At 36.7% G+C, this 25,125-nt stretch overlaps 2 protein-coding genes across 2 annotated transcripts in view; one reads left to right on the forward strand and one right to left on the reverse strand.

Annotated features, from left to right (window-relative positions):
- LOC127119798 (uncharacterized) overlaps positions 1 to 19,984 on the forward strand; it is a 35,107-nt gene extending 15,123 nt beyond the window's left edge. Inside the window, exons 3-8 of the mRNA XM_051050122.1 lie at positions 11,782 to 11,943; positions 18,291 to 18,392; positions 18,475 to 18,522; positions 18,619 to 18,678; positions 18,773 to 19,209; positions 19,293 to 19,984. Coding sequence (XP_050906079.1) covers positions 11,782 to 11,943; positions 18,291 to 18,392; positions 18,475 to 18,522; positions 18,619 to 18,678; positions 18,773 to 19,209; positions 19,293 to 19,871 — 1,388 coding nt within the window. The 3' untranslated portion in view covers positions 19,872 to 19,984. The remainder of the gene's footprint in view (positions 1 to 11,781; positions 11,944 to 18,290; positions 18,393 to 18,474; positions 18,523 to 18,618; positions 18,679 to 18,772; positions 19,210 to 19,292) is intronic.
- Positions 19,985 to 20,344: 360 nt separating this feature from the next.
- On the reverse strand, positions 20,345 to 24,076 carry LOC127119800 (protein IWS1 homolog 1). The gene is made up of 11 exons (XM_051050123.1): positions 23,646 to 24,076; positions 23,047 to 23,554; positions 22,534 to 22,647; positions 22,039 to 22,259; positions 21,816 to 21,945; positions 21,656 to 21,718; positions 21,463 to 21,540; positions 21,238 to 21,329; positions 21,064 to 21,126; positions 20,816 to 20,966; positions 20,345 to 20,674 (listed from the first exon to the last, which is right to left on the reverse strand). The coding sequence occupies exons 1-11, from the start codon at positions 23,663 to 23,665 to the stop codon at positions 20,576 to 20,578; spliced, it is 1,539 nt and encodes a 512-aa protein (XP_050906080.1). The 5' UTR covers positions 23,666 to 24,076; the 3' UTR covers positions 20,345 to 20,575.
- Positions 24,077 to 25,125: the final 1,049 nt, after the last annotated feature.

The following is a 25,125-nucleotide window of genomic DNA, read 5'->3' on the forward strand; positions in this document are numbered from 1 at the left end:
TTCGTCCAAATCGACCAGTTCGTCGAACATCATTTTCCAATATTGCTCCGACTGGAGATCATTCTGGCGTTGTACTCTGACGGACTACAAACAGATCTCTAATGGTAATATGGCATTGTGTCCAAATGTTAGTCGGAAAGGTGTTGAGCTTGTCACTTCCTTTGGGGACGTTCGACAGGCCCATAAGATTTGGTCCAAAGTCTTGTGCCAATTATTTGGATTTTTGGAAACATGTTTTCTAATTAAACTTATTATCACTTTGTTGGTCGCTTCGACTTGGCCATTTGCTTCTGCGTAGTAAGGCATAGAGGTGACCAACCTGAAACCTGTTTCGCTAGCAAACTCTTGCATCCTTTGTCCCACAAATACCGACCCTTGATCTGTGGTAATGGTCTATGGGATTCCGAATCTATATATTATATGTTTTTGGATGAATCCGATCACTGCCTCTTGATGCAATCCTTCAACATACTTGGCCAATAAACACCCTACCGAAACAACAACCACTTCATCTTATGGCCTGCCTGGTGCGTGCCACAAGCTCCACTATGTACCTCATATATAGCCAAATATGCTTTGGTGTCCCCCAGACATTTAAGTAATATCCCTTCTTGTGTTTTCTTCAGCAACTCGTTTCCCAATAACACATAGCTCAAAGCTCTGTATTTGATTCTCCTATCAGTGCCTCCGACTGGATTCTCTAAATATTCCACGATTGGTTTCCTCCAGTCCGTTGGTGATGAATTGTTGACAATGAAAACTCCATATCCCCAGGACTTCTTGAATCCACGGGCTTCCTGACATTCTTCGTCGAGCCCTTCATTACGACTGTCATTCCTTTCGAGCATATCTTCCGTCAATGGTGGTGCGTCTGACACCATCTTTTCCAGAACTTCAATAATATCTTAGAATTTCGACTTAGACAGCTTATATCCGGAAGAGATCTGGGCTAACTCGTTGGCTTCTTGGTTTTCGTTTCTCGATACATGTCTTATGTTCGTAACCTCAAAGTGTTCCAATAGTTGCGTCGTAGTCACAAAATACTTCAACAAACTTTCCTTGATGCACTTGTACTCGTATGTGACTTGCTTGATTATCAACTCTGAGTCTCCCCTTAATTCAATTCGGCTGGCTCCCAACCCTTTCAAGAGTCGTAGACCAATTATTAAAGCCTTGTACTCGGCTTCATTGTTGGAACATTTTTCGCTGATCTTGTACTTAAACTTCGTCGGGCCATCCTGTGGGGATAATATAAATACCCTGACTCTCATTCCTTCCTTGCGACTCGACCCATCGAAATACAAATTCCATGGTTTGGTGTCAACCACGTTTAGAGATGATTCGACCATGGCATGATCCACTATAAAATCTGCCATGATCTGGCCTTTCATAGCCTTTAAAGGTTTAAACGTCAGAGAAAACTTTGTTAAAGCCAGTGCCCATTTTCCAATTCGACTATGTAGAATAGGTTTAGATAACATATGTTTAATAATATCGTAATAAGATGAAACATAAACATCAAGCGGTTTTATATATTGCTTTAATTTCATACAGGAAAAGTACAAGCATAGGCATAGTTTCTCTATGAGACTGTACCTAGTTTTAGCATCTACTAATACTCTATTGAGGTAATATATGGGTCTTTCGACACCACTAATATCCTCTCGGGCGAACATACTCCCTATAGTCGTATCCAATGTAGAAATATATAAACTCATATTTTTCTTCCTACTAGGAGGTAACAAAATATGAGGCTTGGTAAGGTAATCCTTGATTTTGTCGAAAGCCTCTTGTTGCTCTGGGCCCTAGTAAAAACCATTTTCCCTCTTAATTTTGAGCAATGGCGAAAATATCTTCATTTTACCACTTAGATTCGATATCAACCTTCTTAAGAAGTTTATCTTCCCCAACAAAGATTGGAGTTGCTTCTTTGTCGATGGGCTTTTGAGTTCTAAGATCGCCTTTGTCTTTTTCTTATTGATCTTCATGCCTTATTTGTGTACCACAAACCCCAGGAAGTCTCCTACGTGCACACCGAAAGCACACTTTAATGGATTCATTTTCAATCCATATTTCCTCATTCTATCAAACGAGCATCGAAGGTGATCCAGGTGATCTCCTTGTGATGACGATTTTATCACAATGTCGTCAATATACACCTGCATAAAATTTTCAATGAAGTCATGAAATATGGTATTCATAGCCCTTTGATAGGTTGCTCCTGTGTTTTTTAAACCAAACGGCATCACGACCCACTCGTACGTCCCTAAAGCTCTAGGGCATCGAAATGTTGTCTTAGGGACATCTTCTTTGGCTATAAGAATTTGATTGTAGCCAGAGTAACCATCAATCATGCTCAGGTATTCAAAACATGCGGCCGAATCGACCAGCATTTCTGCCACGGGCATCGAGTACTCATCCTTTGGTGTGGCGTTATTCAGATCTCTGAAATCTATACAAGTTCTAAGAGTTTCGTTTTTTTTTATGACGGGCACTATGTTGGCCAACCATTCGACGTACCTCGTTGTTATGATGAAACGACTTTTGAGGAGTCTTTCGATATCCTACCTGATTTTCTAGGTGACGTCTAGAGCAAATCGTCGAGGGTGTTGCTTCACTGGCTTTTTCCCAGGTTAGATAGACAGTCGATGCTCCACCATGCTTCGATTTAAACCGTGTATTTCGTTATAATCCCAGGAAAAACATTCCTTGTATTCAGTCAATACCTCAACCAGCTTCACCCTCATTCCTGACCCCACCTTAGTACTTATGTAGGTTGGTCTTTTTGTTATCCCATCTCCCAGATCGATCTCTTCAAGGGGATCTTGTGCTTTCATCTTTTGGGACTCATTTAATGGGTTCTTTTCAAACCCCAAAGGCTCATTGTCATAAATACGATAAAACCTCTGGCTTTCTAAAGCTTTTCTTTGGTCTTGTCAACCGTTATCTAAACCTTCGGCCTCACAGGCCAAATCCTGAAGCCTCTCCTTTTCCAGAATTGATTTCCTCTTGTTTTCAACCAAATAGGCCGAAATTCAAGTCAAGCTTTCTGACTCAGCAGTCATCCTCATCGACTGCAGGCCACCCCATAGGTGGAATTCCCGTCTCTGATCCTGTGTCTTCCTCGTTATCCCATATGAAACCATGATCAGGGTCTAAGTTCAGAACTCGACCAGTTTTGACAGAAGTATAGGAGCCCGATTCGTCATCACATAGCGCTATATTCACCAAGTGTTGGTCGAAAGACCTCTTGGAACCCCTGTCGTCGACCCGGTAATAACTTTGGTCGGCCTCAATGTTTTCCATGATGCCGTATTTTCGCCAGATTATAAGTCTCAGGTGAACCGTCGATGGTACCACTCTTATACCATGGATCCGTTCTCGATCCAAGAGTAGATTGAAATTGGCTTTGGAGTCTATTACCATGAACAGTGTTGAGCGTGTTGTTGTGCCCACAACGAGATCGACCTGGACAACCCCCATTATATTGTTGGTTTTCCTTTCATAGTTTGATAGGACCATGTTGTGTTGTCGAAGGTCTTCGTCATCCTTTCCCATTTTCTTAAATAGAGTATAGGGCATCAGATTGACTGCAGCGCCTCCGTCGACAAAAACCTTGTTCACCGATATTCCATCGACCTTTGGTCTAATGAACAATGGCTTTAGATGATACATCATCCCTAGGTTGGGTCTCTCAAACATGGCTTTTTGTTCTTACACCATGTTGATATTCATTACATAGTAGCACAGAGGTTTTCCTCCATCTGTCTCATCTGGCACAAAATCTCCCTCTATTTTAGAGACTTCGGATACCATGTCGTATTCAGCGGGCAACATTGATACAATGTCACAGTTTACAACGAAATCATCACCATAAATGTCATCATTGTTTTCAGCGTACATGTCTTCGTCGAACTCCTCATCGGATTTGGGGAGTATTCAACTGTGGAGTGCTAACATCCTTCCCAACTTTTTTGTTTCGCTGGTAGCGTCTCCATTGTGTCCTACTAATCAGATTCTTTCCTTTGTAGTTAGGAGATACTGTGTAGCCCCTTTTCTTCTCTGGAGATGCTGTTTCTTTCTCTAGCACTCTCCATTTTGGTTTTTTTTTTCTTTCTGGTTGACTTACTCTATACATTTTTCCTGTGGAACATCGGTCGGCGGAATGAAGGTCTTTGGTCAGGAACACTGAAATTGCCTTCTATAATCTTCGTTCCGTCGAGGTGCCTCATGCTTGTCGAACACAAATCATGGGACATCAAGTTTCTCCTCTTTCACAACCTTGTTGTTAGCCTCCAATTTCTCCGTGGTTTTCTCGTCGAACACCGCACTGTACTTTGGGCATAGCAGAGACTTTGACCCGCTTTCTTTACACTTCTCTTGGAAGTCTGATAAACTTTCGCCTGGTTGAGGATAAGCCGACTCAGATTTCCTTTCGGCCTTATTTCTGAAACCCTTAGTAGTTTCAACCATCAGCACTTCAAAAGATTCAGCTAACGAGGTTGCTTTGGAAACCTCTATGAGACCATCAGTAGTCTCGACCATCATGCATTCGAGAGGCTCATAGTACAAAGCTTCCTCCACCTTTAGAGGATCGGAGTCCACCTGCATTTTTGGCCTTTCGCCAAACTGGAGCCTTCTTTCTCTCAGAGCTTTTTGCACAAAATCCCTGAAAAGAACACATTGGTGAGTTTGGTGACCAAGGAAATTATGAAATTTACAGAATCCCATTTTTCTTATTTTGTTCTAGGGGGGATCCTTTAAGCCCTGATGGATGATAATCCGACCATCTTTTACTAACAGATCAAAGATTTCATCACACTTAGACACATCAAAAGTATAAGTCTTAGCTACGTATTTATCTGTTTTTTTGGCTTCGACGGGGTTTTTCCCATTCGAAGGTTTTAAGACCTTACACGCATACTGAGGTTCGGGCTTAAGTTCCGCCACGTTAACCTCGCTCCTATCGATTATATCCTTGTCATCGAAAGAACAACCTTCGACTGCGATATAAGATACTTTTTCTTTCTTATGGTATCTACCCGTCTTGGACCTCTCATCCTTCAAGTGTTCGATGCGTCGAACCCTGACGGCTAATTGGGCCATATCTCTAAGATACTGAGTATCCAGTTTTTTCCTTATAGAATAAACCAAACCCCCAGCAGCTATCTCGACTAATTCATGCTTAGGGACTTAAGTAAAGCATCGCGCTTTCAATAGTCTAAACCTGTTTAAGTACTGATCTACCAATTCAACAACTTTCCGCTTAACGCTGGCTAGTTCTTTGAGGCTAATCTTTGATTGCCCCATGTAGAATTATTCATGGAACATTCTCTCCAACTGTGTCCATGTTTGGATCGACTGTGGAGGCAGCATCGTGAACCATGTAAATGCATTCTTCGTAACAGAGCTAGGGAAGCATTTTAACTTCAAATCTTCATTGTTCGCTATGTGACCGGCCTCAGTCTGATACCTGGCCACGTGTTCGAAGGTGGACTCCTCAGTATCCCAGTGAACTTGGTAAATTTCGGGACTTTCCACCCCCTAGGGAGTTCTGTTTGTAAGACAAAACCTGGAAAGGGTGAAGAGTAAGTCGGCCACTGTAAGCATGGACTTATTCTGTGTCGTACTATGATCGGTTCAATGATAGCTTCTAGGTTTTGTTCCCCCACGGCTGCTTCCTGTCGAACTTGCCTGACCACTTGGTCAGGATCCTAGTTACGGTTAACCATTACCACGGGGGGCCTTTATGCCACCCTTGGGATCTGTTCGAATTCCTGATATTCTTGTTCGACAATATCGTTCGTCATTTCCTCTTGTCGGGCCGGTGTTTCCGGTCGAAGAGGAGGCGTAGGGTTCTGACGGATCGGAACCCTTAGGGCTCCCAAAAAGTCACATATCCTTGTCATTTGGGTTTCCAATTGCTGGTAACTCTGCGTCGAATCTTGGATCAAAGGCCTCAATATGGTACCCATTTGTTGAGTTAGCATGTGTACTATTTCATGATTACTCCCGTCCATCTGTTGTCTCATAACGACGACAGAACTTGACGTAAAAGTTGGGACTGACTGAGACGCCAGTCCGAAACCTGGGGATTGACCAAGTGGGGTTGCCAAAGGTCTAAATCCTTGGTAGCGAGGGAATGGCGATGATGAGGTGTCGTTGTAAGTCGAACCGAGGTTAAGCATACTTGTCATAAACTCAGTCGGCATTCCCAACGTTTAGTGCATGGGGATCATGAAACTTGGCATATGTTGCCCAGTAGTTCCCATGGTTGTTGGTGTCGGCATTTGTGGCTGACACGGTGTCATAATTGGCCCTACAAACACTGCGAAACCGCCAACGCCATGCTGGAGCCGACATCGGCCGCTTGGGGCGTCGTCGTGTCTCCCGCCGAAGACGTTTCTTCGTGTGGTCTAGGAGATGTCATTTTGCCACTGCGCAATCGCATATACCTAACATTGTCGAGGTCCCACCAAGTGTGCCAATTTTTTGGTTCGTCAACAATCTCTAGACTTCCTATGAGAGGGTTACTTGTAGGATCGGCTACAAAGTCCTGAACTTAGTGTTTGAGCGTATGGTGTTTTGGTAAGCAATGTCTTTGAAAAGTTAAAAAGGCGTAAATATAACTCTTGATGAGTTAGGGATGTAGTAAAAAGTATCACAAATGAAAATGTATTGAAAGTAAATCAAGGAAGTAAAGGCAATTGGATAAGTTTAAATGACTTATGAATGTAAATGGAGGCAAAGGTACGTTTTCGTAGGGAGATGACTCTTTTCTCGTAAACGCTTTGGTACTTCAAGTTTACTCCTACTGCAAATGCTAAAAATGTCACCCTTAGAATCATCCCTAACACCACTTGTTTAAATAATAATAAAAAGTAACCGTCGGGGGGTTACGAACCTATCTTACGATGACACGTGTCGGACCATTTCCCCCATGTCTGTAGATAATTACCCGTGTTCTTTGGCTGCCCACAATTGCTCTCTCCATTAAGGCATTTCGACTTCGACCGGGACTCTAAGTGTCGACCCATGGATTTGTTCAACTTCCTGTCGATGTTGTTCCGACAGGTTCCTTAGTCGAAATGATTTTCCTTCTTTGGCCGAAGTTTGTCAGCTAACACCCACATAATGTATGTTTATATATTTTAATATATATCATCATATAAAAAATGCATGTATATCTCTTTAAAAAAATACATCATAATTAAACTATTACACATTTTAATATAAGTGTTTCTTTATTTCATAATTCAACAGTAAAATTTGTGAACTGTGGGTAATAAACATGGGTATGGGTACTTAGGTGGTGTGAGCCAATACACGACATTTGGCCTCCGTGCTTGATCGAGCAACAAGAGGTTTCTTCTTAGAGCTTTAAAACACAAGATTGGATCCAAAGAAGATACATTATAGGTCCTTAGAGAGAATTTGTGTGACAATGGAGTTGGAGAAAGGAGTAAGCCTTGTGTAATTGTGCCACTTAGATAGAGTAGAATCCTCTTTACAGCAGACTGATGAGACTCCAAAGGAAAGACCATGAATTGACAGGCTTTGTTAACACTAAAATCAATATCAGGCCTTGTGAGAGTCACATATTGGAGAGCATTAATCAAATATCTATATTGATGAGGATTTGAGAGTAGAGGAGAACCATGCTTACTAAGTTTGCAGTTGCTCATCATAGAAGTAGAAACACCATTTTCATTGCACATCTTGGCTCGAGTAAGAAGCTCTTGAATATATTTGGACTGAGTAAGGCACATACAACCAACTCATAATTACCAAGATTTTTAAGAGCAAATGTAGCATGGAGAGAATCAATTAACTCGCGAATTAGGATAAAAGAAGACCCTATGATAAGGATATCATTATTATAGACTAGAGCATACATGGTAAGGCCTTGATGAGAGCAAGGGAATAGGGAATGATCACATTTGCTATGAGATAAACTAAATTGAATTAATGCTTGAGCCAAATTCTCATACCATGCCCTTGGAGCTTTCTTAAGATCATATAGTGCTTTATTGAACTTTCAAACCAGGGTGGAGTCTTGGTTTTCAACGGCATTTGGTTGAGACATATATACCTCTTCTTGAATAGAGCCATTAAGAAAAGCATTATTAATGTCATTTTGTTGAAGATCCGACTTGTTGGTCAAGGAAAGGGTGAGGTAACTCTGATTGTGGTAGGCTTCACAACTAAATAAAATGTTTCATTAAATTCAAAGCCAAATTGTTGATGTTAACCTTTGGCTAAAATTTTGGCGTTGTATTTATTCACAGTCCCATCAAGGTTCTCCTTTACCTTTAAGACCCATTTGCACCTAACTGGTTTTCAGTGTGGTGGGATATTGGTCAAAGTCCAAATTTGGCTGGCTAATAGAGCATCATATTTTAGCTGCATGGCTTAGTTCCACTCAGGTAGAGAAATAGATTTCTTAATAGAATGAGGTTCCAAATGTGTCAAAAAGATTTTTGGTTTGGAAGGGCCAGATTTGGATCTTGTCAATATAGGATGATCATTGATATATATGACTTTTGGATGTGTGGAACTATGTATGGAAAATGAGAGATATTTATCAGGCCAGTTCGTATTAGTATGAACATGTGGTTAAGGACCAATGGTTGAAGGTATAGAGGTAGTCCTATCAAGAGTTGAATTGTCATGGTTAATTTGAGAATGAGTGAACATTTTGTTAGATTGACACACTTGAGTAGGAATTATAAAGGTACTTTGAGGTAGCTTATGATCATGTATAAGGTCTATAATAGGATTTGACCTGTCAAATAGAGATTGAATAGATGACAAGATATTCTGCCAACTTGGGGAATGAGACAATATCCATTGGTGTTCTGACAGACATTAGGTGTGTGATGAGAAGACAACCAAGGGAAAGTGATGGAATTTGACTGACAATTAGGATGACATGGAGAGGTAGTATTAGATTGAAACATGTTAAGAAAAATGAAGTGGTGCTCATGAAAAACAACATATTTGGAGATGAACATTATACTAAATTTGTTGAGACACTTGGAACCTTTGTGTTGAGTTAATACTCCTTGATACAGACATTCTTAACTCATAAAAATTCTAGATTGTGCTTGTTATAAGGTCTTATGAAGGGAAAACATGCATACTCAAACACCTTGATATATTTCTAGATGGGTAGCTTATGATACAAGGCATGATAATGAGAGTGTAACTTGGTTAAGCAAGCAGTTGGGAGCATATTGATTATGTGCACAGAGGTAGAAAAAAATTGGTCCAAAACTTTAAGGGGGAATGGTTGAGTGAGAAAACAATGTAAGCCTTATTTCCACAATGTGTCTATGTTTCATTTCAACATTGCAATTTTGATGAGAGGTGAGGTGTGAGGACAAGTCAGTCTATGTGACATACCTAACTGAGAGAGGTACTTAGTGAATGGTATAATTATCCCGCATAATATGATTGTAATGCCTTAATAGTGGTATTAAATTGAGTTTTGACAAATCTAAGAAAAAATTTGAAGGCATGTAGAGCCTCTGACTTCAGTTGTAAAAAATGGATCCAATTGTACTTGGTATAAGCATTCGCTAAAGCGATGTAATAATAAAAAGTAGAACTAGAGGGGTGGGGTAAAGGGCCCCAAAGGTCAATGTGAACAACCTCAAGGGGAGCAGGATATATAATGGATGACAAAGGAGCATGTATTCTAAGAGATTTTCCTAAACAACAAGATTTGTGAAACACAGTATGTCCTTAATTTGAGGCATTCATATTACAATGTTTTAAAGCGAGCTTAATAGCAGGAAAATGAGCATGGTCGGCCATATAGTGCCACAAAGAGTTAGTGCTAGGTTTATTCACATCAGAAACAACAGAACAAGAAAATGAATTGACATTTGTGTTTAATGGATCATAACTACTAAGACTCGGGGAGGATGTCCTTGAAGCCTCCATTAGAAATTGTGGGAAGCAATACAAGCAACTTGAGTCAAGGTAGCCTTTAAGAATTGTAACCTTAAAGAATATTTAAAACAAAGTTTTACTAAGTCGAAAGCAAAAGAGAATTAAAAAGGAATATAATTACACAATGAAATATCCAATATTAGGGATGGATTTTCCATCAAGAACCTAAATCTATAATAAATGATTTAGGCCTTTTGGCTTTCAACCTCCAGCGCTAAAGAATTTTGACCTTATCCATCAAATGTGAAAGTTTTTATTCATTGTTTTTGAAAGTATGCAAATTTGTTTCTTCCCTAAAAACTCATATTCTCGCCAACCAAATGATTTGAAAGCACTTACAATGTTCCTTACTAAATGAATGGGATCCAAAAAATTGAAGGGTCTGACCAGTGATGTCATTCATATGGACGCAAAGAAACCTTAGTCGTTGTAGGACACAACTCCAAATATGGAGAAAAAAAAACTCACACTACAGGAATATATGTTGAGAGCTCTCATATTTTTTGCATCCACGTGTACACCTCCTTAAGCCTGAAGGTATTATTCTTGTCGCTCCAGATTGGCTTTAGTAGATATCTTATAGTTGATTAACTTCCACGCAAAAATAGACACTTTAAGCAACGTGATTTTGTTCCAAATGAGAGATTTGATCGATTTGGGGCCGATTTGATCTTTATATATTGGAATGTGGTATCCATCTTTCACCGAGTAGCCAACATTGAAATCAAGAGTCCACTTCCAATTATCAACAACATTATCAAACAAAACAATATTATCTTACAAAGAATGAAGGTCTTCCATATGTTCTTCCTCTCAAGCAAAAAGTCTCACATGTCACCCGTAACTTAGACCCTCAAACTCTCACCATGATATTCTCATATTGCGATTGGAATATTTCCTTCTGCCTCCAACATATAGAGTTGGCGTAACATAAAACAAAGACAATCTCCCTCCAACCAATACTCCTTTCAAAACAAAGATCCTTCCTCATTCGCCACTGAATGATTCTAATGATCATCTAACCACCTGAATTTTTATTATACGCAGGACAGGTGTTGGACACAATGTCTTGGACAATGTGTACCACATAAAACAATTTATAATTGATTATTACATACTAAAGAATTTAAAGCATAAAACAATAAAGAACACAAGAGAATTATTAATTCAGTTCAGTACAATGTTACCTATATTTGGGGGGATTCCAACCCAAAAAAAAAATTGACTCTAAATAATATTAGTACAATTACCTACTTCCTAATACTACTCATGTCTTTCTATTTAGGACTTTCCTAAATATGAGAACTCTTATCACTTTCTTTCAATCACTACCTTAATGATTTATGTTTTCAACAGATTAAAGATGTTAAATTACAACCCAACTAATAATCAACTTCTATGCTTTGAATATTCAATTTAGACTTCTTTAGAGATTTATAATAAAGAATAAGAATACAAAGACTCAAAGAACAAAACCTTAACACACTAGATTTTCAATACTTATATGTGTTTCTTTGTTAGGAAGGAACCTCTTTATCTAAATCGTAATTTTGAAGTTGGTTTTGATATTTTACCTCTCTTATGTCTTAGTAATTATTATTAGTTGCATATAATTAGGCAATACCTTATATTCATTTTTTAGTCGCAATAATTTGATAGTTCCTCTTTAATAAGTACTCTGATAAACAGAGCAAATCCAGAGTATTATCAATTGATGGCAGATCAATATTAAATTTGCAATTATTAGCTTAGTATTGCCTCTTTTATATTTCCATCTTACAAAGCTGAGTTTTTTAGATTTTGTAAATGACATTGTGTTGTTAGGTGTGGCTTTGAATTTACTCCAACGATTCCAACAAATGCCTCTTGCTCACAAATCGAAATCAGAATCAGATAGCGTACAACCATTATACGCTTTGGCACGCATGCCTTCTGTCTTCCCAAGTGGCAGCGGTTATGGATTCATACGGCAATTTCTTTACAACAGTAAGATTTTGCTTTCCTATCTCATAAGTATATTAGAGAAAAACTGCATAAGAAAATAGAGTACTTGGATATATATATATATATAGAGTACTTGGATATATATATATATATAAGAAAATAGAGTACTTGGATATATATATATATATATATATATATATATATATATATATATATATATATATATATATATATATATATATATATATATATATATATATATATATTCTGAGCTGATCATATCTGTCCCGAACGATCGTTTTAAAGGAGTTACATTTTCACGTGCGTGTGACTATAGCAATCAAATCCTCAAAGTTTTAAGCACGCACAAAAAAAGTCAATGGTGTTATCGTAAACGCTACGCACGTTCGAATACAACAATCAATTTCCCGCAGCGCTAAACACACACAAAGAAAGTCCGGGGTGTTGTCGCAAATGCCATGCATGTGCGACTATATCATCAATTTCCCATTGCGTAAATCATAAGTCAGGGGTATTATCGCAAACGTCATGCGCGTGTGACTACATGCAATCGATTCCCCATAGATTTCATTTTTTTTAAATGGTTACAAACCCTTTATTAATCTGTTATATTCATAATTAATTTTATAATTAATTTTGATTTATTTATTTTTTAAATCATTTTTTGCAAGAATTTTTTATTTTAAAAAATCTATTTTTTTATTTTAAGAAAAAATATTTATTTTTAAAAATAAAAAATTATACTTTTTTATTTTCAAAAAATAATAATAATTTTTTTTTAAGTTTTCAAAAAAAAATCCAGGTTTGGATATTGAATATAAATAATTTAAATAATCGGTTAATTTGAGCACTCCTACATGCAAGTAAAAAAGAATACTTCATTACGTATATATGAACATATTTTTTCTATTACAAAGTACTTTAACACACACAAAAGGTGCAATAGCACTATCCCAACAAGGAGACGGTCTCTCTATCTTTGATCATTTGATGAGGCCAAACCTGCTCTCTTGAGATATGCAGAGGATGGTGAAAATATTTCACTTGTTGCAAGGTGTTTTCAAAAGACTGCGAAACTGCCTCAAGGTTGACGGACATACATTTGACCAAACGTTGAGTCAAAGAAGCATTCTCAAGGCGCAGAGACTCTAACTCCCTCTAAGCAGCTGAAAGAGATACCTGGGTGGATGATAAAGTGCCCTGAATAGATACTAGAGACTTGTTCTTCCTCTATTCGGCTACCACAACATGGTATTCGGCTACCACTACCATGGATTCGAATACCGGCTACCACTACCATGTATTCGAATACCATAAATCTTGAATTACACGTTTCATAATGCACCACATTAATTCATGTTTTCTAATGCCTCCAAGCTCATTAGATTTTCAATCTCTTGAATGTCTTAGTTGTTACACCTTTGGTTGGTAAGTCAAACATTTGATCTTCACTCTTGCAATGTTCCAACTTCAATCTTCATTCACTCACATGCTCCCTCAAGTAATTAAACCTTATCTCTGTGTGCTTACTTCTCCCATGAGAAATTGGATTTTTGGAAAGGTTTATTGCAGACGCATTGTCAATCTTCAATGTCAACATATCACACTTCTCATTGAACAGTTTTTGTGTCAGGTTCATCAACCACACAAAGATGCTACAATGTACTCAACTTCACATGATGATAGTGCCACAACTAGTTCCTTCCTTGAGCACCAATAGATTGTTGGTTCTCCATATGGAACGATGTACCTTGCAGTTGATTTCCTATCATCTTTGTCACCACAACAATTAGAGTCAGTGTATCCAAGTAATTTTCAACTTCTTCCCTTGGTAAATGTTTGAAACATGATGCCACAGTCCATTCACCCTTTTGGTTTCTCCATAAACCTAGTCACTATTCTCACACTATAATCCTAAGTCCAATATTGTATTGCACAAGTACCTCAAGGATCCAATGAGTCTTCTATATTGTGTTGGATTAACTAATTTCTCATCCTCTTCTTTTGATAGTTGCAACCTTGGTTCTGCAGGTGTTGTGGTAGGATTACAATTTTCCATTTCAAACTTCTTCAGAAATTGAAGTGCATACCTCCTTTGATGCATAAGCAATCCTTTGCTTGTATTTTGAAACTCAATATTAATTAAGTATGTGATGTGGCTAAGATTAGTCATCTAAAACTCCTTCATTAGGTCCCTCCTAAACTCTCCAGTGTAATCATCATTATTTCTTATGATAAGTAGGTCATCAACATAAAGACATATGATGATCACTCCTTTGTTTGCATCTTTCTTGACATACATTCCATGTTCAGATACACACTTGTTAAATCCTAGCTCCTTTAGAAAGCCATGAATCCTTTTGTTTCAGGCCCTAGGTGTCTGCTTGAGCCCATAAAATTCTTTCCTTAATGTGTATACTTTTAATTCTTAATTTTTTACAACAAATCCAAGATCACATACTACCTATACTTCTTCTTCTAATTGACCATTTAAAAATGATTATTTGACATACATTTGATATTTGGGTCAGTTTTTGCTATTTGAAATTGAAAGAACTATTATAATGGTCTCAATTTTGGCTATAGGTACAAAGACTTATTCAAATTTTATGCCTTCTCTTTGCAGAAATCTGTTTGCCATTAATCTAGCCTTGTGCTTGTTCACGTCACCTTTGGGATTTGTTTTGAATTTAAACATCCATTTCACATCAATTGCCTTTTTCTTTGAGATAGATTAACTAAATCTCATGTCTTTTTCTTCTCAATTGACTTCAGCTCTTCTTTCATTACACATATCCATTTTGGATCACTTAATGCTTCCTCTAAGTTTATAGGCTCGGATTCCACAATAAGTGCAAAATGGGCAAGGTCATCATTATCAGTTACTTCATTATCAAATAAGACCTCACAATCTTGTAGTCTAACAAGCATGCTTCTTTGTATTGTTGATCTCCTCACATTTTGTTCCTTTTGGACTCTCCTTGTTATTTATTTTTCTTCTTCAAGCATTGTTTGTATTGTACCGGGTTTATGGTATTCGGCTACATACGGCTTGTATTCGACACCACTTGTTGTCAGCTTTTCATTTCATCAAAAATTACATCTTTATTGATCATTTTCTTTTTGCTTGCAACATCATAGAGCTTGTAACCACCTATTTAGTGATGATACCCTACTAGTATCATTTTTTATCCTTTATCATCAAGCTTTCTTCTCAGTTGATCAGGGACATATGTGTAGGAAATTGATCCAAACACCTTCAAATGGCTTACACTTTGTTTCATTCCTGACCAAGCTTCCTCAGGAGTGATGTTTCTTAGCTTCTTAGTTGGACACCTATTCAAAAAGTATGTGCCAGTGAACACAACTTATCGCTACAATTATTTTTGCAAGTGCTTGCCTTTTAGCATGCTTCTTACCATATTCATGATTGACTTATTCTTCCTCTCACCAATTCCATTTTGTTGAGGTGTATAGTACAGAACCACTTCATGAACAACACCTTCTTGGTCACAGTACTTGCCAAAATAATTTGAGACATATTTACCTCCACATTTCCTCAATGTTTTAATTTTGTGACCACTTTATCTTTTCACCATGGACTTTAACTTCTTAAATACTTCAAATACCTCATATTTTCTTTGGATAAAGTATGTTCATAGTTTCCTACTAAAATTATCAATGAATGTGACAAAGTATTTATTACCTCCTACTGAATCCACTTGCATAGGTCCACATACATCATAATACACCATCTTAAGTTGACACTTGGTATTGCTTCCTGCATCTTTGTTAAAACTACCTCTATGTTACTTAGCCTAAACACATTCTTCACACACTTATGATGGTATAGGTATCTTTGGCAAGCCTGAAACCATACCATTTATCTGCATATAATTGAGATGTCTGAAGTTGAGATGCCTAAGTCTATAATGCTAAATTCATTCCTCTCTACTAGCAGTTGTTTCCAAGCACTTATGCTACACCACATTGATCTCAATCATGACGGTTTTATTCTTTGAAAAAGGGCCCTTTAGAATCAAACTTCCCGTTGAATCTAGAAGTCTCAATACTTTGTCTTCCATGTGAATCTTATAATTATATTCAATAAATTGTCATATTCTTAAAAGATTACACTTGATTTCAAGAATGTGCAGCACATCTGAAATTAAATAATATTCACCATTCTTTCTCTTGATTGATACATCACCAAACCCCTTTGCTGCTAGTGTGCTATCATCTTCAAATTTCACCTTATTCTTCATGGCTTGATTGATTTTTACAAACCAATACTTCCTTCCAGTCGTGTGAGTTGAGCATCCTGATTCAAAGTATCATTGATCACTGCATTCAACATCTCATTTAGTGGTTACAAACACATTTTCTTTAGCTGGTAATCAAATACATGATTTGTGTATTCGACGACAAGATGTTTGCAATCGAGTAGAACTCCCTTTAGCAACAGTCACCATTAACAGGTTGTTTTCATCATCATTTTCTTGTCTAGCAAGCTTTGCTTCATATTCTTCTGGATATTTCTTGTTGTCATAGCATTGATTAGAAAAAAGTCCAAATTTTTTACATATGTAGCATTGGACATTGATCTTGTCAAGTTTCTTCTTGTCACCTCTACCTCTATAGCATTCACCACCTTTATAGCCATTATTAGATCCACCGTGATTGTTGTTACTACTTTCACCTTTTTTAGATGTTGCTTTGCTGAGATTTTGAGAATCCTAATCACCATTGTTGTGATAGTTTCCTCTGCCTTTATTCACATACCACTCTCCATTTCTTCTCTTGTCTTGGTTGAATTGTGCTTGCAGTGCAATCTCTACCTTTTCCTTATCAATGGTTCTTTCATCCATTCTTTATTCATGTGTTTCAAGAGAGCTTTGCAACTCTTCTTTGCTCGTCTTCGAGAGATCTTTAGACTCTTCAATTGCATAACCACATTATCAAATATTGATGTTAAAGATCTCAACATTTTCCCAACCACATTTTATTCACTGATTGATTCTCCACGGGTTATGATCTGATTCACAATCTCATGATTTTGTTACATAATAACTTATGCTTTCTTTTTCCTCCATCTAAATTAACTCAAATTGCCTTTTGTGAGTTTGTAACCTCATCACTTTTTCCTTCTCTGCTCCTGCGTATATTTTTTCAAGAGTTTTAGATGCTTACTTTGAAGATTCACAATCTCCAACTTTCTCAAAATTATTTGCATCAACACAGTGATGTATCAGATATGAAACTTTTTAATCATTTGTCTTTTCTTTCTTATGTGCGACCTTTTGTGCAGCAGTTGTGTCACTTTCAATTGATTTCACACCATTCTTGATCATTTCAGGAACGTTTTGATAACCAAACACCACCTCCGCCTACTTGCACCACTTGTTATAATTCTTTTCATCAAGAATTAGAAGGTTTTCATGGATTCTTTCATTTGAGATTGATGTCATCATACACTAGCTAGATCAATGAAGCAGACTCTTGATGCCAACTGTTGGAACAAGAAACACAATATCACAATTGAGTAAGAGAGAGAGAGAGAATATGGTGGAATAGAGAGAGTCCTCCTTCATTAAACTCTTCAATAGGGTATATATACAACATTACACACAAAACTCAACTAAACAACTAACTTAAAAACTAAAATGTCACACTTGTAGTTGAATATAGACATCTTGTATTCTACTACCACTACCATGTATTTGAATACCATAAATCCTAAATTATAAGTTTCACAATACTAAGAGACTTTGACACCACGCATTCATCTAAAATCTTAAGGTTCTGTTTGCGAGTTAGGAGATGAGAGCTTCGAAAAATATATATTTAAATACAAAAAAAATAGAGAAAATTTTATCATATTTTAAAAGAATAATTTTGTATATAATAATAATTAAATGTTTATTGTTAATATGTTTTTAATTTTCAAACTATTATAACAATGTAAAATCAAACTAGGACGGACTAAAAGTAAATCTCTCAAAACTCTTCCAAGCTAAAATTTTAACTTCTTTCTACTCAATTCTTTCCATTTTTTAAAAACGCTCCTATCTTTTAAAACTCTCCTATTTATTTTTCTCAAACTCTCAAACAAAACATAAGACAACGAGGGTATGAGTCTATTCCTTTACAAATTCAACATTTTATTTATTGATTTTGGACATAATCACTCAAACTTGAATTCAACACATCTCATGATATTTAGTGAAACTTAGCATTTACCTTCATACTTTTAGTGGCCACATTTTGCTTTAAGTTGTTTTCTATATATCGATTCATTTGTTTGAGCAAATTAATTTGTATTTAGAGTTAATGTCAAGACAGAGTCAAGACTAATCTAGTTTTTTTAGTTTTGAGATTACCAGAAAGAGAAATGCATGAGTTATACAGTATAAATGTGAGTCTGCCAAATCTTGCTAAGGAAGAAAAACAACATAAAACTTCTTTCACAGGTATGGAATAATGAAATTTTTTATTTTCTATATTCGAATAGAAAATTCTAAAGATTAATCATTCTTTTTTTTTCTTTATTAGGAAGATTGTGTGGATGGATATTGAGTATATCGTCAATAAAGCTTTTAGGTACGTTTTGATTATCCAATTCTTTTAAGGTTGAAGATGCTTGTGATGAAGCCCAATATAGAGTTAGTTAGTATTTTTTGTTATTCACATTTTCAGGTCGACTACTTATATATGTTCACATGTCATTTCAGAATTCGGTACTAATAAAACTGTCGGGTAGGAAAATGACTCGTCTTTATTCTTTCTTTCATCCCTCATCCATTGCCCATTGTGAGCAGTGTAATTACTTACCTCCAAATGTATCTATCAGGAATAAGGGAAATATATAATCAGAAAATGACACACCTACTAGTGCTTGAAATATTGAACTGCTTGTTCCAAAGAATTCAAGATTTTAAGGAATCAGAACTGGTTGATGCTTCGGCTTACGACGCAATGTTGCAAGCAGCTAAGCATGGAATTATTGAGTTCATAGATGCAATGAGGAAGGGTAACCCTGACCTGTTATGGGCTATTGATAAAAATAAGAGAGGAATATTTTCACATGCAGTTCTTAATCGTAGAAAAGCTGTTTTCCAACTCATACGTGATGGAACTGTAAATGGACGGAAGGAGATTGTTAAATGTCGCGTAGACGTTTTTGGCAATTCCATGTTGCATTTGGCAGGATATTTAGGACCTTCCTCTGATCTTGATCGTAGATCTGGTCCTGCTATGCAGATGCAAAGAGAAATTCTATGGTTTAAGGTGATTGATTCATGTGAGTTTCACTATTTATATATAGTTTAACATTGTTTGATTGATTGAATACATGGAAGTTTTTGGTGTAGGCAGTGGAAGGAATTGTGCACCCAAAGTGTAAGGAAGCTAAAAATTCAGACGATAAGAAGCCTCGTGAAATATTTACAGAAAGCCACAGGGAGATGGTGAAAGCTGGGGAGAAATGGGCAAAAGATACGGCAGGCTCGTTTACACTTGTAGCTACACTCATAACAACCATAATGTTTGCTGCAGCTTTCACTGTCCCTGGTGGAAACAATCAAGACAGTGGAGTTCCACTCTTTTTACATGACTACACATTCAATATATTCATTATAGCAGATGCAATCTCTCTTTTCACTTCTTCAACTTCGGTTTTACTCTTCATTGGAATTCTAACAGCTCGTTATGCAGAAAAGGATTTCCTCAAGTCATTACCGCTAAGGTTACTCTTCGGCCTTATTGCTCTTTTCTTGTCTGTGGTATCCATGATAGTTGCCTTCTGTGCTTCACTTGCTATGCTCTTAAAGGGACATCATGGAGTTATAATAACAGCAGTCTCATTTGCCAGTGTTCCTGTTATTGTTCTTGTACCTTCGCAGTTGCGACTCTTCCTTGAGATTTTCAAGTCCACAGTATTATCTAATTGAGACTGCTAATTAGTTAAGACCTGCTAATTTAATCTCTTTAGTACACGTGCTTTAGAATCCAAAACCTGTGTGACTGAATCTTCCACAATTATATTTTATTTGGTCCCTTATGTATCAAGAGTTTTGTTTTTGTTTTTTATTTTCAAATGTCAACCAATTTTCATCTCACTCAATTACTAGGATTTATGGCAACCACTTCATGTTATCTGCGAAGAATCCTCAATGAACGATACACATCAAGAATCCTCTATTAAATCTAGTTGATTACTAACAAGAATCCTACACGGCTTCACTTTCCACAATACTACCTTTACAATTTCGCAATTCACCCTCCAATAGTAATTAATTTGTTGGGTTAATAATTTTATATTACAATATTTGAAAGCCCAAATAATCTAGCTTAACCATACTTTTTCTAGTAAAAAATGATGGTACTGCTGAGATTCAATCGCGTTTTAGTTCTACCAATAACGTATGCAGAATACACATTTTCATTACATCAAATTGATGACAAACCTTTCATTATTTTGAGACTAAGGAAATAACAAACACAAAATTGTAAATAATCGCCCAATGTTCTATGGCTTTCACTTTTCCAATTCAAGAATACACGATACATGCAGTAAAGGGAAGTGTATTTTGATGACATCCCCCATCAAATTCTTCAGTACAACAAACAAATCCATCCAGTATTGGTGTCACATTTAGAAGTATTTGACCATACCACGACCTTCCACACTCAGTTTTGTAGCCTGAAGCTGCTTCTTTTTTGGTGCCCTCAACTGCTGCAATTTCTTATTCATCTGTGTAGTTAACAACAATCCATGCTTAGTCAAAGTCTACAACTAATGACACCAACGAAAATGATTTTCAATCTTCATGTTTTGTTCACATGTACACTTGCATAAAAAGCCAGAATTTTGAAGAGAAAAAAAAACACCAACCTTCATTCGATGCTGGTCTTGTGAACCTTGTTTTGCACGTGCTCTAATTTCATCAGGGTCAATTTTAGATTGGGGGCGGATAACAAAATCCAAAGGTGTTGCTTCTGGCCTTGATGCATGTTGCCTGGAAGACGACTGTCCAGCCCTAGGCCTGCATTACAATTAGAAATTTACCATCCGGATATAAATCAGTGATTCCTAAAGAGAAACTGAACAAAAGGAGTTTATTAACATCATTCAATCCCTACTGTGAAAGATCCAAATCAAGATCGCCATCTCTAGATTCCATCCCCGCAGCTTTATTTGCTGGCCTGTTAAAGTTCAAGATAACTCTATAAATCCAACATGTTATTAATGCAATAAGTAAATCTAATCTAATAATTTCCTGTGGACCAAGCAATAAAAGAAAGGTATAAGCATACTTTTTAACAGATGGCCTCCTGTATGGAGCCCTATCATCCTCAACATTACGCATGTCTTCAAACCGGGTACTCTTGTTAAAAATAGGCCGGCTCTGAAATCACAATGAAGATAACAAAAATATCAATCTGACTAATTATGAACTCATGAGGAGAACCGGACACCTTTGAAAATTGGATAACAGATAATGAAAGAGCAAGAATTAACTAATATCTTCTACTACTTACCCATTTATCAACCAGATCTTTGGCTAATTTCCTATTTACATTGATTTCTTCATCGGACCTTGATAAAAACATAATCACCTGACAAAACATTAAAAATATTGGTCTAAGATATTACTTCCAAATTCCAACAAAAGGCTACATGTAGACACCTCCCTATTGTTTTGTTCACATCATCAAATCAACAGAAACCCACCTTTCCAAGACCGCTCCTCTTCAGCTGTTCTCTTCTATCAAACTGCTCTAGGTCTATGGGAAACTGCATAACAAAAAAATGAATACAATGCAAAATTAATAATCTTGGTTATAAAAAACGAATTGCGTATAAATCATTATTAATGGTATCAACTCGTTACATCATTCAAAATCTTCAAAATTGCTGTCCTTATGTTAATATTTGGCAGACTTCCATCAGGAAGTGGCTCAAGCCAATTCTTCAATAACGTTAGCACTCCATGATCTAAAAACTCAAGTTGAAGCTGTTTCCTGTGAAATAGTAGGTGAAAAGTAACTTAAATAAGGAAAAAATACAAGATTAACAAAAAGCCAATCTAAAGTAGCAGGCAATCAACAGCTTACTTCGAGAGGACTTCTTGGAGAAGAGGCAACTTCTTGAGTTTATTAATAGCAGGCTTAAACTGTCTATTAAGTTCAGCATCCTCTTCAGCTGTAATCTCAAGCTCAGCCATGACATTCTCAACTAATAAAGCAATTTCTGCAGGACTCCTCTCATTCTTCTTCTTCTTCCTACCCACTTTGAAAAGATCCTTAACTTCATCATCCTCCTCACCTTCCTCTGCCTAGAAAATCACATAACAGAGAAAAGGTATCAGAAAAGCTTCTGATAAACATTGCAAGAAATCATATCATTGATTATGTACAAAAACAAAATGAGTAAACTATAAATAAGAAAGAAAGACCTCAAAACACAACCATTACATATTTCATTTCCAAACATTCTACAGCTGACTTGAAGAACTTGTGGTGACAATATTATCAAACAAAGTGGATTTAATTTAACTAAAATTTTAGCAGAAAATCTTTACAACAAAAATAAGGGAATAAAGTGTCAACCTGAGGAGCATCGCCAGGAGACCGTGGTTCATCATAACCATATAAAGCAGGTTCTACTCCAGTGTCATCTATAAAGTTGTCATCATCCATATTCCTGTTACCCTCGTGATCATCCTTGACAAAGGAAACACCAAAACTAGCATCAGATACAATTCACAACCAAAAATGTACTCCGGACAATCACCAGCATCAAAAGAAAAGAATGGCATTGTGCCTCGATTAGAAAACATAACTAATAATGATCAATCAAGGAAAATGGGGAAAAGGATTTCCATAAAGTTCACATAATTAAGAAATAAAGTAACCACTGTACTCATGCACATATACTAATCATCCCCAACCTCTCAAACATATAATTTGAAGTAACAAAGATCTAAAAGTCTGATTGAGGAACAAATCAATTGAAATTAGATAAGAGACTGAAGTCTAATTATTAGATTGATGAGTAACACAGTCAATAAAACTAAAATTGAATCATGAATTGATAATGGAAAATGACAAAGAAAATAATACCTCAGAATCCCCTCCAGCAATTGTATCCCACATCTCCTTAACTTCACCATCATGATCATTCCCAGCCTTACCACCAAACGCTTTCTTGGAACCCCCAAATCTAGACCCACTCTTTGCACCGCTACTTTCACCATACCTCTTTTCCCCCCCTTTCAGCCTCTTTTCCTTCTTCCCAGATCCACTATCCTTCCCTTTCTTCCTCTTCCTCCCTTCTTCCTCATCAGCCATCCCCCGATAACCGTCCTCCTCCAACTCATCTTCGAGTTCCGGTGCAACCGACAGTTTCCCTGACTGTTTCCCGGTGTCGCTCTTTTTAATCAGCCTCTTCCTAGGCTTCGATTTTGACGAATCGGTGTCATGCACCGGCGTTTGTGACCTCTCTCGACCACGCCAGTCATCAACGTCTTCCTCCTCAAAATCGTCAAGCTGTTGCGGCTCCGGTGTCGCTTCGCCGTCGGATTGCACATCGTCGTAGTCCATCAACGGTTCGCCATCCTCATCACGATACCTAAAATGCAAAACCAAAGCAAATTAAATCAAATAGACTCGAAAATCAAAACCCTAACACAAATTTCCAGAGAGAAAGGGGGAAAACGTACGGATTGTCTTCGTAACCCATGGTGAATTGCGACGATTACGCTGTGGAGGAGAAGGAATCGAAAATTGTGATGTGGTTGTGAAAATTGTGATGTGATCGTGAAAATTGTGAATTAGTGGAAACTAGGATCGGGTTTGCGTACGAAAGAAATGAAGGATGAGAAATTGGGGATGTAAGAGAGGGTTTTATAGAAGAGATTGAAAGCGGGTCGGTTCAGATAATAAACGGGTTTCGACTTTCGACCAAAAAAAAGATGATATACGGTGCTGCCGGAGTATGTTACTGTCTCTCGGAACAAGTGACGGTGCTTGTTCGTAAATTTTGATTCTTACATAAGTGAGACTAATTTCTCGCATCTACTGCTAGAAACTTAGGCTGAGTGATCAAATTAAATATAATCTTTAACGGCCAACTTATATATCAATCGAATGATTCTCTTTTGCAAAATTACAATCATTTCTATTAAAACATAATCTCTGAGTAGTATAATAAATGATTTAATTAACCATTTTAAATATATTAAAAAAAGAATAAATAAAAGAGAATGAAATTTTTTCTAAAATATTTTTTATCAAATAGTGGAAATAATGAAAATAATATTATTTAGATGGTAGAATTAAAAAAATGTTTTGAAAATTGAAATAGATAATTCATTTTTAGATACATTTTTATTTCAAATAGATTATTCATTGTGGGACGCAGAGAGTACTATCTTTTATTGTAAAAAAAAAACATATATCTTTTGAAAATCTATTTTTCATTAACACTAAAAAAAATTGACATATATCAATGAACGATTTTATTTCAAGTGGGCATAGGCCCTAAAGACGAAGATGTTGAATCATACGAGAGTTCAATTCAAGATTGTCGAAGATCAAGTCTCCTCTTGACTAAGAAGCGAACACTCAATCTTTCTCGTCTGGTAATCGTTCACCGTAAGATTTAATCAAGTGGTCCCCGTGTCATACTCTGGGAAAACAGGGCAGTTTTAATCGCCACCATATAAAAATTGGCATGCGTTGATTGCATGTATGTTCTCATCATAACTTACATCATTATTTTTTCTCCAATTCACTGAATTGGGCATTGGACTCTATTGTACCAAAAATCATATGTCGTCGCTCCAGCCAACTTCATGTCTTCATGTTCATCATTACTAGTTCAAGTACGGAAACAATGGTGTCGTCTGTTGAAATCGACTTTCGATACTCACAAACTTCCACAATCAGATCCTTTTTTTATTCCAAAACCAAGAATTTGTTATTGTGATCTTGCTTGGAAAAATGTGATTATTTTTTATCTAGTCGTTGGAATTATTATGGTTTTGTTTACCTCAAAATTATCTTTTTACCTTAATGTCTCTCCAATCGATTATGGATCATCCACTAAAGGGAAATAAGAAAAAAAAATACATATAGCACCAAACTCTTTGAGATCGTCAGCAGTAACTAAGAGAAGGGGAAGAAGATAGGCATATCCTA

This window comes from Lathyrus oleraceus, chromosome 2 (assembly GCF_024323335.1).
Source record: "Lathyrus oleraceus cultivar Zhongwan6 chromosome 2, CAAS_Psat_ZW6_1.0, whole genome shotgun sequence".
Classification (NCBI taxonomy): domain Eukaryota; kingdom Viridiplantae; phylum Streptophyta; class Magnoliopsida; order Fabales; family Fabaceae; genus Lathyrus; species Lathyrus oleraceus.

Excerpts from the sequence above, each read along its gene's own strand:
- LOC127119800 (XM_051050123.1), bottom strand. The coding sequence starts at position 23,665 with ATGGGTTACGAAGACAATCC. Across the intron at positions 21,719-21,815 it reads TTTTGAAGATTTTGAATGAT|TTTCCCATAGACCTAGAGCA; the intron begins GTAACGAGTTGA and ends TTTGTTATGCAG. Across the intron at positions 20,675-20,815 it reads AAGACCAGCATCGAATGAAG|ATGAATAAGAAATTGCAGCA; the intron begins GTTGGTGTTTTT and ends TTAACTACACAG.